The sequence below is a fragment of the Schistocerca americana genome, chromosome 1 (assembly GCF_021461395.2).
Source record: "Schistocerca americana isolate TAMUIC-IGC-003095 chromosome 1, iqSchAmer2.1, whole genome shotgun sequence".
Taxonomy (NCBI): domain Eukaryota; kingdom Metazoa; phylum Arthropoda; class Insecta; order Orthoptera; family Acrididae; genus Schistocerca; species Schistocerca americana.
This window is the reverse complement of record NC_060119.1, coordinates 212,658,006-212,675,427: the sequence shown is the minus strand read 5'-3', so window position 1 is coordinate 212,675,427 and position 17,422 is coordinate 212,658,006. Positions and strand designations below refer to the sequence as shown.

The window sequence follows — 17,422 nt, the reverse complement described above, 5'->3', positions numbered from 1 at the left end:
TGTTTTAACGTTTTTGAAGTTGCGTACCGTTTTGGAAGTTTTGACCCTTGAATTGATTTGTTCTAACATTGTTAATGCCGTTTATTTATTATTTTCATTTCTTTAAGATGTCTGTGTAGTACCTCGCCTGCTCTCATTGTTCATTACATTTATATGCGACGGTAAAGTATTATTACCACATGACTCATACACTATAACCATTGTATAGTGTGACAGCTGCCAAGACTACAGAAAGAGAACAAACATTTCATTGACCGGAAAAATAGTTCATAATGCTGCGGAAAAAAAAATTGGCACTAGGGAGTTTTGAACACGGCTCGCCTGCTTGCAGTCCATTCACTGTTTATATATTGCTTTTCTTTCCACAGTTCAGTACACCTTCTTCCTGTTTTCATGCTTGATCTGTGTTCAGTTTTTGACGATCTATCCACTAGCCCGTTTTATCACTAAATCAGAGGGGGTGCGATGGGGAGTTCCCGTTGTCAGCGCCTCAAATGGATTGTTGTTGTTGTTGTTGTGATCTTCAGGCCTGAGACTGGTTTGATGCAGCTCTCCATGCTACTCTATCCTGTGCAAGCTTCCTCATCTCCCAGTACTCACTGCAACCTACATCCTTCTGAATCTGTTTAGTGTATTCATCTCTTAGTCTCCCTCTACGACTTTTACCCTTCACGCTGCCCTCCAATACTAAATTTGTGATCCCTTGATGCCTCAGAACATGTCCTACCAACCGATCCCTTCTTCTTGTCAAGTTGTGCCACAAACTCCTCTTCTCCCCAATCCTATTCAATACCTCCTCATTAGTTATGTGACCTACCCATCTAATCTCCAGCATTATTCTGTAGCACCACATTTCGAAAGCTTCTATTCTCTTCTTGTCCAAACTATTTATCGTCCATGTTTCACTTCCATACATGGTTACACTCCACACAAATACTTTCAGAAACGACTTCCTGACACTTAAATCTATACTCGGTGTTAACAAATTTCTCTTCTTCAGAAACGCTTTCCTTGCCATTGCCAGTTTACATTTTATATCCTCTCCACTTCGAACATCATCCGTTATTTTGCTCCCCAAATAGCAAAACTCCTTTACTACTTTAAGTGTCTCATTTCCTAATCTAATTCCCTCAGCATCACCCGACTTAATTAGACTACATTTCATTATCCTCGTTTTGCTTTTGTTGATGTTCATCTTATATCCTCCTTTCAAGACACTGTCCATTCCGTTCAACTGCTCTTCTAAGTCCTGTGCTGTCTCTGACAGAATTACAATGTCATCGGCGAACCACGGAATTTTTATTTCTTCTCCATGGATTTTAATACCTACTCCGAATTTTTCTTTTGGTTCCTTTACTGCTTGCTCAATATACAGATTGAATAACATCGGGGATAGGCTACAACCCTGTCTCACTCCCTTCCCGACCACTGCTTCTCTTTCATGCCCCTCGACTCTTATAACTGCCATCTGGTTTCTCTACAAATTGTAAATAGTCTTTCGCTCCCTGTAGTTTACCCCTGCCACCTTCAAAATTTGAAAGAGAGTATTGCAGTCAACAATATCAAAAGCTTTCTCCAAGTCTACAAATGCTAGAAATGTAGGTTTGCCTTTTCTTAATCTAGCTTCTAAGATAAGTCGTAGGGTCAGTATTACCTCACGTGTTCCAATATTTCTACGGAATCCAAACTGATCTTCCCCGAGGTCGGCTTCTACCAGTTTTTGCATTCATCTGTAAAGAATTCGCATTAGTATTTTGCAGCCGTGACTTATTAAACTGATAGTTCGGTAATTTTCACATCTGTCAACACCTGCTTTCTTTGGGATTGGAATTATTATATTCTTCTTGAAGTCTGAGGGTATTTCGCCTGTCTCATACATTTTGATCACCAGTTGGTAGAGTTTTGTCACGACTGACTCTCCCAAGGCTGTCAGTAGTTCTAATGGAATGTTGTCTACTTCTGGGGCCTTGTTTCGACTTAGGTCTTTCAGTGCTCTATCAAATTATTCACACAGTATCATATTTCCCATTTCATCTTCATCTACATCCTCTTCCCTTTCTATAACATTGCCCTCAAGTACATCGCCCTTGTATAGACCTTCTATACACTCCTTCCACCTTTCTGTTTTCCCTTCTTTGCTTAGAACTGGGTTTCCATCTGAGCTCTTGATATTCATACAAGTGGCTCTCTTTTCTCCAAACGTCTCTTTAATTTTCCTGTAGGCAGTATCTATCTTACCCCTAGTGAGATAAGCCTCTACATCCTTACATTTCTCCTCTAGCCATGCCTGCTTAGCCATTTTGCACTTCCTGTCGATCTCATTTTTGAGACGTTTGTATTACTTTTTGCCTGCTTCGTTTACTGCATTTTTATATTTTCTCCTTTCATCAATTAAATTCAGGATTTCTACTAACCCTCGTCTTTTTACCTGCTGCCTTCACTACTTCATCCCTCAAAGCTACCCATTCTTCTTCAACTGTATTTCTTTCCCCCATTCTTGTCAATTGTTCCCTTATGCTCTTCCTGAAACTCTGTAGAACCTCTGGTTTAGTCAGTTTATCCAGGTCCCATCTCCTTAAATTCCCATCTTTTTGCAGTTTCTTCAGTTTTAATCTACAGGTCATAACCAATAAATTGTGGCCAGAGTCCACATCTGCCCCTGGAAATGTCTTACAATTTAAAAGCTGGTTCTTAAATCTCTGTCTTACCATTATATAATCTATCTGAAACCTGTCAGTATCTCCAGGCTTCTTCCATGTATATAACCTCCTTTTATGATTCTTGAACCAAGTGTTAGCTATGATTAAGTTGTGCTCTGTGCAAAATTCTACCAGGCGGCTTCCTCTTTCATTTCTTCCCCCAAATCCATATTCACCTACTACGTTTCCTTCCCTTGCTTTTCCTACTACCGAATTCCAGTCACCCATGACTATTAAATTTTCGTCTCCTTTCACCATCTGAATAACTTCTTTTATCTCATCATACATTTCTTCAATTTCTTCGTCATCTGCAGAGCTAGTTGGCATTTAGACTTGTACTACTGTCGTAGGCGTGGGCTTCGTGTCTATCTTGGCCACAATAATGCGTTCACTATGCTGTTTGTAGTAGCTTAACCGAACTCCTATTTTTTTATTCATTATTAAACCTACTCCTGCATTACCCCTATTTGATTTTGTATCTATAACCTTGTATTCACCTGACCAAAAGTCTTGTTCCTCCTGCCACCGAACTTCACTAATTCCCATTATATCTAACTTTAACCTATCCATTTCCCTTTTTAAATTTTCTAATCTGCCTGCCCGATTAATGGATCTGACATTCCACGCTCCGATCCGTAGAACGCCAGTTTTCTTTCTCCTGATAACGCCCGAAGATCCGAATAGGGGACTATTTTACCTCCTGAATATTTTACCCAACAGGACGCCATCATCATTACCCGGGAAAAATTACGGCTGTAGTTTCCCCTTGCTTTCAGCCGTTCGCAGTACCAGCACAGCAAGGCCGTTTTGGTTAGTGTTACAAGGCCAGGTCAGTCAATCATCCAGACTGTTGCCCTTGCAACTACTGAAAAGGCTGCCGCCCCTCTTCAGGAACCATACGTTTGTCTGGCCTCTCAACAGATACCCCTCCGTTGTGGTTGCATCTACGGTACTGCTATCTGTATCGCTGAGGCACACAAGCCTCCCCACCAACGGCAAGGCCTATGGTTCATGGAGGGGGGAGGGGGGTGGGGGCTCAAATGGATTACTGTATGATAAAATCCATAACTCATTCACAAAATAGGTTAGTGAGAGTACATCTTTAATATATACTGACGTCTGATCTAATTTTACTCCAGTAATAGTGAGTCAATCAGCATACCTGAGGAGTGTGCTATCATCTAGCGGGATTTGTACCGAGCAAATGAGGGTAAAAGTCTGCCACAGTGTGCTACTAACTCGTGACCCTGACGTAAACTTCTTGTTGAAAGGCAACGCACATGTTGAACCATGCACATTATACGAGGTGTGGCTAGAAAAAAACCGGACTAGTACTGGTGAAACAATAAAACGAATGCAATAAGGCTGAAAGTCGCGTGGCCTGTCACGTGACTCTCGCTCCGCCTACTGCTCGAGTTTCATCTGCCTCCTGCACTCAGTCTGCCCGTGGCGTCTGTTTTAAGTAGTTGACGTTTTGTCTGTGCGTCGGAAAATGTTGAGTGTACAGAAAGAACAGCGTGTTAACATCAAATTTTGTTTCAAACTAGGAAAATCTGCAAGTGAAACGTTTGTAATGTTACAACAAGTGTACAGTGATGGTTGTTTATCGCGAACACAAGTGTTTGAGTGGTTTAAACGATTTAAAGATGGCCGCGAAGACACCAGTGATGACACTCGCACTGGCAGACCATTGTCAGCAAAAACTGATGCAAACATTGAAAAAATCGGTAAACTTGTTCGACAAGATCGCCGTTTAACAATCAGAGCAGTGTCTGAGTTAACAGGAGTTGACAAGGAAAGTGTTAGGCAGATTCTTCATGAAAGTTTCAACATGAACAAAGTGTGTTCAAAAATGGTTCCAAAGTGTCTCACAATTGAACAGAAGGAACGCCGAAGAATGATTTGTTCTGACATACTGGAAAACATTGAAAGTGATCCCACCTTCTTACAAAATGTTATTACTTGCGATGAATCGTGGTTTTTTACTTACGATCCCGAAACTAAACGCCAATCGATGCATTGGAAAACTCCTGGTTCTCCACGACAAAAAAAAGCACGAATGTCAAAATCGAAATTCAAGGCAATGATGATTGTTTTTTTTTGACATCAAAGGGATTGTGCACATTGATTGGGTACCAGAGGGACAAACAGTGAATCAGCATTACTACATTAGCGTCCTGGCTACCCTACGTGAGCGAGTACGGAGAAAACGGAACGATTTGTGGAGAAAAAAGTCATGGATCCTTCACCAAGACAATGCCCCAGCTCACAGTGCGTTGTCAGTGAAGACGTTTTTGGCAAAACACAACATTCCCATCTTAGATCATCCACCCCACTCACCTGATTTGGCCCCCTGTGACTTTTTTCTTTTCCCTAAAGTCAAGTCAGCTTTGAAAGGAACTAGATTTGAGACTGTTGAAGCAGTAAAAGAAGAAGCGACGGAAGTAATGTATGAACTTACCGAAAATGATCTGCAGCATTGCTATGAACAGTGGAAAATTCGTATGGAGCGGTGTAGAGACCGAGGAGGAGAGTACATTGAAGGAGATAACATGAAATTGTAAATAATTGTAAATAAATGTTTTTTCCAGCATCAGTCCGGTTTTTTTCTAGCCGCACCTCGTATATCAATGCTTGTGCATTTGGCCCATAAGGCAATTACGTCACGCACGTTGCGCATGCGCAAAAGCAGTTGCAGTTCTGTGACCCAGTGCCAACCACCACGGATGAACTTTGGATCCATGTGAATGCAGCATGAATGGGTATACTACATGCCGCCAATCACGCCTTATAAGCGTCGATGCCATCATGCATGGATCAACCTCTCATGGCCCATGGAGACTCTGTGACTACTAGGCAACAGGATAAATGCTGAACCGAGGTGACTAAAATGCTAATTATTTCTCCAGAGCATACTAATGTACACATCCTGTGAATATAAACGTTCTGTCTCTAGTCGTTCAGGGTGTCCCGTTTTTTTCTTTTCTCAACATGAGTGTATATTTCCAGACCAGAGATGAATGGAGAGTCAGTCTAGCGACGATGCAAACCACAAATCATGAAATCCACAGATATAAGTGATTTTGTGAAAGGTGAGGTTGCTATGGTCCGCCACCTGAGAAAGAGAATCTCAGAAACGGAAAAGCTGGTCGGCTTTTCGCAAGCTACTGTCGTGAGTGTCTATGGAAAGTCGTCGAAGGATACTGAAACCATGAGTAGGCGACAAGCTGTTTTATGTCTACGCTTCATCGTAGAACATTGATGTTGGAGGCTTGCCCGCTCTCTAAAGCTCTCTCTGAGGAGGATATAACGACAGAGTGCAATACTGGTGCTGTGTTTCTCAACATTTTGCTCAGTACATTATGTCAAACAAGGGGCTTCTCAGCAGCCGATCCCTGTGTGTTCCCATGTTGACCCAGTAACAATGTCAGATACAACTGTAGTGGGCGCTGGGTCATCGAAACTGGCGCATGGATCTATGGAAATGTGTCGCGTGGTGAGATGAATCACATTTCTTGATACACCAGGTCAGTGACCGTTTCAGGATAAGCCGTCATCTGGACAAACGGCTGTTCGAAAGATGCATCACGCCACGGATGCAAACTGATGAGGGCAGTATTACCTGGACTTTCATCGCACCTGTGGTACTAATAAAAAAGAAGCAGCATGACAAGCCGTGAGCTATGTGAATGTTATTGCAGACCATGTCACCCCTTCACGCTCGATGTCTTCCCTGATGGCGATGGGATCTTCCATCTGGATAACTGTCTATGTACAAGGCCTGATTCTTGCTACAGTGTTTTGAGGAGCATTCCAGTTAATTCACGTTGACGTCATGGCCACAAAATACGTCTGATCTAAAGCCGATGAAACACATATGCGTTACTGTAGGGAGCCAGCTGCGCTCCTCAAACCTCCGATCCGTAATTTGGGAAATTGCCTGGTCTGTGCGTAGATATTTGGTGCTACGCCGAGCGGTCTGAGGCGCTGCAGTCATGGACTGCGAACCTTTGGACTCTTCTTGACACACAAAGCAGAAAAAGGCGTCCGTCCGGTAAAAACGACTTAGAGAAAGTGCTCCTGGAAGAATGGTCGAAAATTACCCCTGATATCACCTCTGCTGTTCCTGATATATATAAATGACCTGGGTGACAATCTGAGCAGTTATCTTAGGTTGTTCGCAGATGATGCTCTAATTTACCGTCTAGTAAGGTCATCCGAAGACCAGTATCAGTTGCAAAGCGATTTAGAAAAGATTGCTGTATGGTGTGGCAGGTGGCAGTTGACGCTAAATAACGAAAAGTATGAGGTGACCCACATGAGTTCCAAAAGAAATCCGTTGGAATTCGATTACTCGATAAATAGTACAGTTCTCAAGGCTGTCAATTCAACTAAGTACCTAGGTGTTAAAATTACCAACAACTTCAGTTGGAAAGAACACATAGATAATATTGTAGGGAAGGCGAGCCAAGTTTCATTGGCAGGACACTTAGAAGATGCAACAAGTCCACTAAAGAGACAGCTTACACTACACTCGTTCGTCCTCTGTTAGAATATTGCTGCGCTGTGTGGGATCCTTACCAGGTGGGATTGACGGAGGACATCGAAAGGGTGCTAAAAAGGGCAGCTCGTTTTGTATTGTCACGTAATAGGGGAGAGAGTGTGGCAGATATGATACGCGAGTTGGGATGGAAGTCATTAAAGCAAAGACGTTTTTCGCCGCGGCGAGATCTATTTACGAAATTTCAGTCACCAACTTTCTCTTCCGAATGCGAAAATATTTTGTTGAGCCCAACCTACATAGGTAGGAATGATCATCAAAATAAAATAGGAGAAATCAGAACTCGAACAGAAAGGTTTAGGTGTTCGTTTTTCCCGCGCGCTGATCGGGAGTGGAATGGTAGGGAGATAGTATGATTGTGGTTCGATGAACCCTCTGCCAAGCACATAAATGTGATTTGCAGAGTAATCATGTAGATGTAGATGAATTTAATACAAAGCATTGCTAGGCGTTTACGTGCTGTTATAGATGCTAAAGGGATGCACACTAGCTATTAGAAGGTGAACATCAATGAAGAAAACGAACACACTGTCCGATTGATACGCGTGCGCCAATACTTTTTTGGATGCAGAAGAACGATGTTTATTTTCATAAAACTGTATGTTACTTTACGGACAGGTGATTTGGACATATTTGTAACCTATGTAATATAAGGTGGCACGTGTCTGGGATCTGTTCTGAAATATATGTTTCGTTTAACCTACAACCACTAAAATGTAACTGTGGCAATACTTTTTGGTGCGACTGTAGCTGGGTATAGAGCGGACTGACTGCAGCGTGCTACACTCACCGGCGGCAAGCCCCTGCTGACGAGCACCTGCGCGTGGTACTCCATTGTGGCGCCCTGGGCGATGGCGCAGCCTTCTTGTCCCACGCACGTGCCATCCACGCCCGAACAGGTGCACGAAGTCACAGTGGCCGGCAGCTGCACTGCGTTCATCACGAAGTACACGTCATTCTGCACGCTGTTAGAAGCGGACTCTGCAAAGAGAATAGATCTGCTCTATTTAACTCATTAAACGACAGACGTATCTTGGGATATGGATACCTTTGCAAGCCATACAGGTAATGACCATCTTTTGGCTGTAAGAATTTTAGAACCAGGTATACAGAAGAATCAGAGCATTAAAAATCAATGGCCCCCACTCAACAATTGCTGGTTACCTACACTACTGGCCATTAAAATTGCTACACCATGAAGAAACGCAAATGATAAACGGGTATTCATTGGATAAATATATTATACTAGAACTGGCATGTGATTACATTTTCACGCAATTTGGGTGCATCGACCAGAGAAATCAGTTCCCAAAACAACCACCTCTGGCCGTAATAACGGCCTTGATACGCCTGGGCATTGAGTCAGAGCTTGGATGGCGTGTACAGGTACAGCTGCCCATGCAGCTTAAACACGATACCACAGTTCATCAAGAGTAGTGACTGGCGTATTGTGACAAGCCAGTTGCTCGGCCACCATTGACCAGACGTTTTCAATTGGTGAGAGATCTGGAGAATGTTCTGGCCAGGACAGCAGTCGAACATTTTTTGTATCCAGAAATGCCCGTACAGGACCTGCAACATGCGGTCGTGCATTATCCTACTGAAATGTAGGGTTTCGCAGGGATCGAATGAAGGGTAGAGCCACGGGTCGTAACAGGTAGGTAGGTGATTAGTGTTTAACGTCCCGTCGACAACGAGGTCATTAGAGACGGAGCGGAAGCTCGGGTTAGGGAAGGATGGGGAAGGAATTCGGCCGTGCCCTTTCAAAGGAGCCATCCCGGCATTTGCCTGAAACGATTTAGGGAAATCACGGAAAACCTAAATCAGGATGGTTGGAGACGGGATTGAACCGTCGTCCTCCCGAATGCGAGTCCAGTGTGCTAACCACTGCGCCACCTCGCTCGGTGGGTCGTAACACATCTGAAATGTAACGTCCATTGTTCAAAGTGCCGTCAATGCGAACAAGAGGTGACCGAGACGTGTAACCAATGGCACCCCATACCTTCCCGCCGGGTGATACGCCAGTATGGCGATGACGAATACACGCTTCCAATGTGCGTTCACCGCGATGTCGCCAAATACGGATGCGACCATCATGATGCTGTAAACAGAACCTGGATTCATCCGAAAAAGTGACGTGCACTCAGGTTCGTCGTTGAGTACACCATTGCAGGCGCTCCTGTCTCTGATGCAGCGTCAACGGTAACCGCAGCCGTGGTCTCCGAGCTGGTAGTCCATGCTGCTGCAAACGTCGTCGAACTGTTCGTGCAGATGGTTGTTGTCTTGAAAACGTCCCCATCTGCTGACTCAGGGATCGAGACGAGGCTGCACGATCCGTTACAGCCATGCGGATAAGATGCCTGTCATCTCGACTGTTAGTGATACGAGGCCGTTGGGATCCAGCACGGCGTTCCGTATTACCCTCCTGAACCCACCGATTCCATATTCTGCTAACAGTCATTAGATCTCGACCAATGCGAGCAGCAATGTCGCGATACGATAAACCGCGATCGCGATAGGCTGCAATCCGACCTTTATCAAAGTCGGAAACGTGATGGTACGCATTTCTTCTCCTTACACGAGGCATCACAACAACGTTTCACCAGGCAACGTCGGTCAACTGTTGTTTGTGTATTAGAAATCGGTTGGAAACTTTCCTCATGTCAGCACGTTGTAGGTGTCGCCACCGGCGCCAACCTTGTGTGAATGCTCTGAAAAGCTAATCATTTTCATATCACAGCATTCTCTTCCTGTCGGTTAAATTTCGCGTCTATAGCAGGCCATCTTCGTGGTGTAGCAACAATTGGCCAGTAGTGTAATAGTCCTCAGTCACCACCCAACGAAACTAACTTAAAAATTCATAGAACTAGCAACACCCTGTATCAAAAGCTCACAATAGAAGAGAATTATCACATCCAAAAGTCAATGCTCCATGCGGAAAAGTGCTAAAAGAATACACATATCCATTCAATACAACGCTATTTTCCAGAGTAGAACTGTGTAAATGCGCCCTCCACCCCCCCCCCCCCCCAAAAAAAACAGAGCATATGGTTACCATCGATATCAAATGCGACTCCCTCTCCTCCTAACTGCCTCTCCGCCGCTCTCTCTCTCTCTCTCTCCCTCTCTCTCTCTCTCTCTCTCTCTCCCTCTCTCTCTCTCTCTCTCCCTCTCTCTCTCTCTCTCTCTCTCACACACACACACACACATACAAGTTAAACATCTCAAATTGTCAACATGTAAGCACAGAATTGTATCGTTGACAATCGATAGTCGCCTCTCTGCCGAGTGCAGAGCAACAGTGGGGAGTCGTGGCGTAACTTTCGTGGAGCACGGTCAGAGTGTTGTGTTGATGCCGTGGTAGCAGTACGTGTCTTACAAATTATGGTGAAGTAATCGATAAAGTTTGCCACTCAAGTTTTGCCTTTAATTTCAGTGTTCATGACGCAGTATTAATGTTTATCCAAAAGGTGATGTTTCTCGGTTTCGTGTGTCGTGTCAGGAGAACAACAATCAACCGCGTCGCGACGGTTACGGAAAAATAATTTGGACTGGTATGATCCTAATTGCAAGTTCTAAGTGAAAGAAACACGTCGTTTTGAATGGCTGAATATCACGAGCGCAGGTACTTTCACGTTCGTATATCGTACCCGAAATTTTATGGAGCATCCGCGTCGCGATTCGATCACGCGCACGATCGTGTTATAAACTATTGAATTGTTTGGTACTGTTGTAAGAACTGTGCCAATCGTCGACTGATAGAACATCTGTTGAGCAATGATTATTTTGTGGTCTATGCACCGCGTTTTGCATTGGATGCCAACATTTAGACAGCAACCTTATACGTCACAACGGACGCGTACTTGGAGTACAAATATTGATCACGTCCATTGTGGAATAATGTTAATTGTAAACAGTGCAGCCCAACCCTGTGCGAGTGTTTAACAGTGAATTCTACAAGATCAACTTGGTATTGTTGATGTGAATGGCTCCTCTCTCCTCTCCGTGCTAGTGTTTACAGGACACATCATAGCAGGCAGTGCACAGAGCAACAGATCAACTGCCGCAGGAAGGATCAGGTACGTTGGTTTAGGCACACGGTCGTTAAGTATCCAGCCCCGTTCCTGTGTCAAAGGAGTGTTGTACAGTCTCGAGTGCTAAAGGCTAGCCTTTATTAGTTCTGCATATTAACCCACTTTCCTCCCGGGCGTGTTACAAACGACACTTCGAAGTCGCGCACCACTTTCGAAACGAAGCAAATGAACAAACTGCTTATTGGCTCCTGTCTCGGGTTCTTCGGCCGATGTTCATCTAATGATTTTACTGACGTTTCGCCAGCACGAGTGGCTGCCATTGTCAAAGATTCACCTTCACTGCCGGTGGTGAACTGGAGCCGAGCTTTTTTTTATTCTTATTTATTTATTTTTTTATACTATTCATTTCCGCTCCTAAAGGGAGGCGGATGGGCCTTATTGCTCTAATGGGGCCAGAGATGAGGGTATTTCTTTTGCTTTTTTTATTTAGGTTGAACTTATTGCTAACTTACATACTAATTACAGTTTTTCTTAAGTAGCTTTTGTGTAGCTTTTAATAATACATAATTGTTTTGTTAACTTAGAGACTAATTACAATTTTTCAAAAAATAAATAAATAACTAGATACTGTTTTTTCGTAAGTAATTTCGTTTTTGTTTGTCTTTACATTATCTTATAAACTAGTAACATTTTACTTAATATGGAAATTAAGAATTTTGATAGCATCTTATTGAGTTACTTTGTACCAATGGCCTGAGTGAGGATGGGAATGGGTTAACAATTGTGTGATTGTGTGGACTGCTTTGATGTGGCTTTACAACGACTTAATTTATATTTTTATTTGGGCTCAAGCCACTGTACGCGATGCGTAATGGGTTTTGTTGCGTTGTTGCTAGGGCGCCAGTGGTAGCGGAGTTGTTTTGCTGTTTTGGTTACGGTCGACTTGGGCGGGTTTATGGTGGTGGGCGGTCGGGGTTCAGCGCCTGGAGGTGGGGAGGGGTGGGAGTGTCGTTGGTCTGTATGTGTAGTTGTCTTGCATGGTCGTGTTGGTGTATTGTGTCAGGGAAGGTGTGGAGGGTGTTGTTTATGATTGTTCTGGGTGGGTAGGTGTATTTGTGTTTGGGTTTGTTTCTGTGTCGGGTTCTGTGGGTGTATATTGTGTGTAGGTCCGGTCGGGAGGTGAGGGTGGTTTTCCCACAGCGGGCTCTCAGGTTGGCTAGTCTTGATTGAATAGGTGTTAGTTTTGCTTCCTCAAAGACCTCTTGTCTGGGGGTGGAGGGGGGAGTCGAAGGATGCTGCGTAAGATACGTCTCTCAGTGCGGTTGATTGTTTCGGCTTGGGTTCTGGAGACGCAGGCCAGGGGCGCTGCCACATATTCGAATAGTGGGCGGATGAACGTTTTTTTAAGTATTTATAGCTGTCTTGTCGTTACAGCCTATGAATTTGCCTTGTATTCGCCTTATGAGGGATTGGCGTTGTCGGACTGTGTTCAAGGTCTCCCTTACGTGGTTGCTCAGGTTCAGGTATTTGTCTAGATGGACGCCTAGGTATTTGGCATGGGCCGACACCATCACCCAGTATTCAGTAGGTGACACCCTCACCAGCCCCCACCTACCCATCCTCTTCAGCACCACTGCCATCAATCCCCATCCCCCAGTTCCCACTTCCCGAACGATAAAACTCTACAGCAAAGCTGACTGGGCAAAACACAAGGAGACCATCAATAATAACCTGTTAGCCCCACTAGCCATCACCGACACTGACGACCTTAATCACATCAATGACAAAATAATAGACACCATCAAGACAGCCATCGACGGAGCCATCCCCACCAAAACCATCCCCTTCTTCAAACTGCACCTACCCCCTGAAATTCTCAGACTGATCCGAGAAAAAAGAAGGCTCTACCGCGAAATCAACAAAGACAGAAACCCCGACCTTAAAACAATTTGGAACAGACTGAACAACGAAATTAAGCGCCTCACCTCTGAACACCGACAAAAACAATGAGACGAAACTTGCTCCAAACTTGACTACAGACAAAGACGCAAATTTTGGAACAAGTTCAAGAGACTCACAGGACAAAACACTGACAGGACCTTCAAACTAAACATAGACAACTCTCCCACCACTGACCCCACCCACATAGCAGAAGCCTTCAAAATCGTCTTAGAAGATACCCACAAATTTCCACAGGACCCCCTCTTCAACGAAACATTCCACCACACAGTCGCCACAGAACTCCCTCTACTACTCGTCTCTCCCACGGCCCCTTCAGAAGAAGACACTAAACTTCAGAATGCAATCACTGAGAGAGAAGTAAAAAAGGCCATCTTCTCAGGCAAGAATTCAGCCCCCGGCGAAAACGGAATACAGCGACTACACCTCCGCAACTGCCCCCTCAACACTATCATTCCCCTCCTCACCCTCCTTTTCAACGTCTGCCTTTCCCACAACACCATCCCACAGCTTGGAAATCCGCTAAGGTCATCATGATCCCCAAACCAGGTAAACCCAGATCAAATCCCAAATCCTACCGCCCCATATCCCTCCTTGATGTCCTCCGTAAGACCTTTGAGAGAATAATTACAGACAGACTCACACACTATACTGACAAACTCCAACTCATCCCTCACCTCCAGTCTGGCTTCCGCAAACTCCACTCCACCAATGATCCTCTTCTCCGACTTACTTCAGACATCACAAGACACCAGAACCTTGGACAGTGCACGCCCACTGTCTTCTTGGATATCGAGCGGGCATTCGACAAAATCTGGCATGATGGAATTTTACACAAACTGCTAAAGATAAGCTTCCCACCCCAGACAGTACGACTAATCCAAACTCTCCTACACGACAGACGCTGCCAAATCCACATCAACCAAACCACTTCATCCTCCTTTGCCCCCGAAGCAGGAGTAGCCCAGGGCGGGATTATCTCACCCCTGCTCTACTCCCTTTACAGCATCGACATCCCCACCCAGACAAGAACAACACAACAACTATACGCAGACGACACAGCCTATTGGAAATCAGGACCCTCGACAAACACTATCAACAACCAGACAGCGACCTACCTTACCAAACTACAAGACTGGATGCGACAGTGGCGCATTAAACCCAACCCCACCAACACCCAACTCACCCTTTTCAAACACCGAAACATCCACAACAAGACCAACCGAAACCCTGAGCACATCTCCCTCACGCTGTGGGGCACCCAGCTCATCCCCGAGCTCGCGGCCGCAGACTATATGTACCTGGCGCGCCAACGTCCGAGAGCTTCTCCGCGGTCATTTCCGGTGCGGTTCTCCTCTTGCTGCCTGCGACGGTCGTTCGCTGCAGTACTGGAACCAGGATCTGTTTACCTCAAGATTTTCCTCTTTCTTGTTTAAACTATTCGCGTATTGATAACCGACACACACACACCGATACCTGTAAAAAATATCACACCACCACCCGAGCCAGAAAAGAGGCATGATTAATACGCTCGTAACGAGAACAGGACGAATATGTGAGCCGCAGCACCTCAGACGAGAAATGCAACACCTGGAAAGTGTTCTGAGGAGCACTCCACAAATTATATTAGAAGTGTAACAGAGCCAGACACTCGGCGAAGTAAGGAATCAGAAAAAGAAATGTCGGGTACGGCCTTTCTGCCATACATTCCCAGAGTGACGGACAGAATCGGCCGTATATTGCGCAGACATGGCGTAAAGACGATTTTCAAACAGAAAAAGAAGATCAAAGAGTGTCTTAGATCGGCGAAGGAGAAAAGTGACCCACTTGCAGTGTCGGGAATATACCGTATACCATGCACATGCAAAAACGTTTCTGTCGGAATGACTGGACGATCAATTAACACAAGGATCAAAGAGCATAAGCGACATTGCAGATTGGGGCAGGTGGAGAAATCGGCCGTCGCAGAGTACGCACTGATTGAGACCGACCTCGTAATAAAATTCGCCGACACGGAAGATCTGGCTGCAGAGATGCACTGTCACACGCGCTTGTTCAGATAAGCTGTAGAAATAGAAAAACACGCGATCAGTTTCAACAAGAAAGAAGAAAGCCTTAAAGTAAACGGATCCTGGCTTCCTGTACTGCAGCGAACGACCGTCGCAGGTAGCAAGACGAGAACCGCACCGGAAATGACCGCGGAGAAGCCTTCGGACGTTGGCGCGCCAGGTACATATACAGGGTGTTACAGAAAGGTAGGGCCAAACTTTCAGGAAACATTCCTCACACACAAAGAAAGAAAATATGTTATGTGGACATGTGTCCGGAAACGCTTACTTTCCATGTTAGAGCTCATTTTATTACTTGTCTTCAAATCACATTAATCATGGAATGGAAACACACAGCAACAGAACGTACCAGCGTGACTTCAAATACTTTGTTACAGGAAATGTTCAAAATGTCCTCCGTTGGCGAGGATACATGCATCCACCCTCCGTCGCATGGAATCCCTGATGCGCTGATGCAGCCCTGGAGAATGGCGTATTGTATCACAGCCGTCCACAATACGAGCACGAAGAGTCTCTACATTTGGTACCAGGGTTGCGTAGACAAGAGCTTTCAAATGCCCCCATAAATGAAAGTCAAGAGGGTTGAGGTCAGGAGAGCGTGGAGGCCATGGAATTGGTCCGCCTCTACCAATCCATCGGTCACCGAATCTGTTGTTGAGAAGCGTACGAACACTTCGACTGAAATGTGCAGGAGCTCCATCGTGCATGAACCACATGTTGTGCCGTACTTGTAAAGGCATATGTTCTAGCATCACAGGTAGAGCATCCCGTATGAAATCATGATAACGTGCTCCATTGAGCGTAGGTGGAAGAACATGGGGCCCAATCAAGGCATCACCAACAACGCCTGTCCAAACGTTCACAGAAAATATGTGTTAATGACGTGATTGCACAATTGCGTGCGGATTCTCGTCAGCCCACACATGTTGATTGCGAAAATTTACAATTTGATCACGTTGGAATGAAGCCTCAACCGTAAAGAGAACATTTGCACTGAAATGAGGATTGACACATTGTTGGGTGAACCATTCGCAGAAGTGTACCCGTGGAGGCCAATCAGCTGCTGATAGTGCCTGCACACGCTGTACATGGTACGGAAACAACTGGTTCTCCCGAAGCACTCTCCAACGTTACCTTGTATAGCAGCAACTTCTCTGACGCTGACATTAGGGTTATCGTCAACTGCACGAAGAATTGCCTCGTCCATTGCAGGTGTCCTCGTCGTTCTAGGTCTTCCCCAGTCGCGAGTCATAGGCTGGAATGTTCCGTGCTCCCTAAGACGCCGATCAATTGCTTCGAACGTCTTCCTGTCGGGACACCTTCGTTCTGGAAATCTGTCTCGATACAAAAGTACCGCGCCACGGCTATTGCCCCGTGATGATCCATACATCAAATGGGCATCTGCCAACTCCGCATTTGTAAACATTGCACTGACTGCAAAACCACGTTCGTGATGAACACTAACCTATTGATGCTACGCACTGATGTGCTTGATGCTAGTATTGTAGAGCAATGAGTCGCATGTCAAAATGGTTCAAATGGCTCTGAGCACTATGGGACTCAACTGCTGAGGTCATTAGTCCCCTAGAACTTAGAACTAGTTAAACCTAACTAACCTAAGGACATCACACACATCCATGCCCGAGGCAGGATTCGAACCTGCGACCGTAGCGGTCTCGCGGTTCCAGACTGCAGCGCCAGAACCACGCGGCCACTTCGGCCGGCGTCGCATGTCAACACAAGCACCGAAGTCAACATTACCTTCCCTCAATTGGGCCAACTGGCGGTGAATCGAGGAAGTACACTACATACTGACGAAACTAAAATGAGCTCTAACATGGAAATTAAGCGTTACCGGACACATGCCCACATAACATCTTTTCTTTATTTGTGTGTGAGGAATATTTCCCGAAAGTTTGGCCGTACCTTTTTGTAACACCCTGTAGTCTGCGGCCGAGAGCTCGGCTTCAGTTCACCACCGGCAATGGAGGGAGGGTGAAGCTTTGACAATGCCAGCCACTCGTGCTGGCGAAACGTCAGTAAAATCATTAGATGGATGTCGGCCGAAGAACCCGAGGCAGGAGCCAACAGGCAATTTGT

At 45.2% G+C, this 17,422-nt stretch overlaps 1 protein-coding gene across 1 annotated transcript in view; it reads right to left on the bottom strand.

Moving 5' to 3' along the window:
- The window catches only part of LOC124622690, a 101,725-nt gene that overhangs the window by 37,000 nt on the left and 47,303 nt on the right, over positions 1-17,422 (bottom strand). Inside the window, exon 3 of the mRNA XM_047148481.1 lies at positions 8,051-8,241. Within this exon, the coding sequence (XP_047004437.1) occupies positions 8,051-8,241 (191 nt within the window). The remainder of the gene's footprint in view (positions 1-8,050; positions 8,242-17,422) is intronic.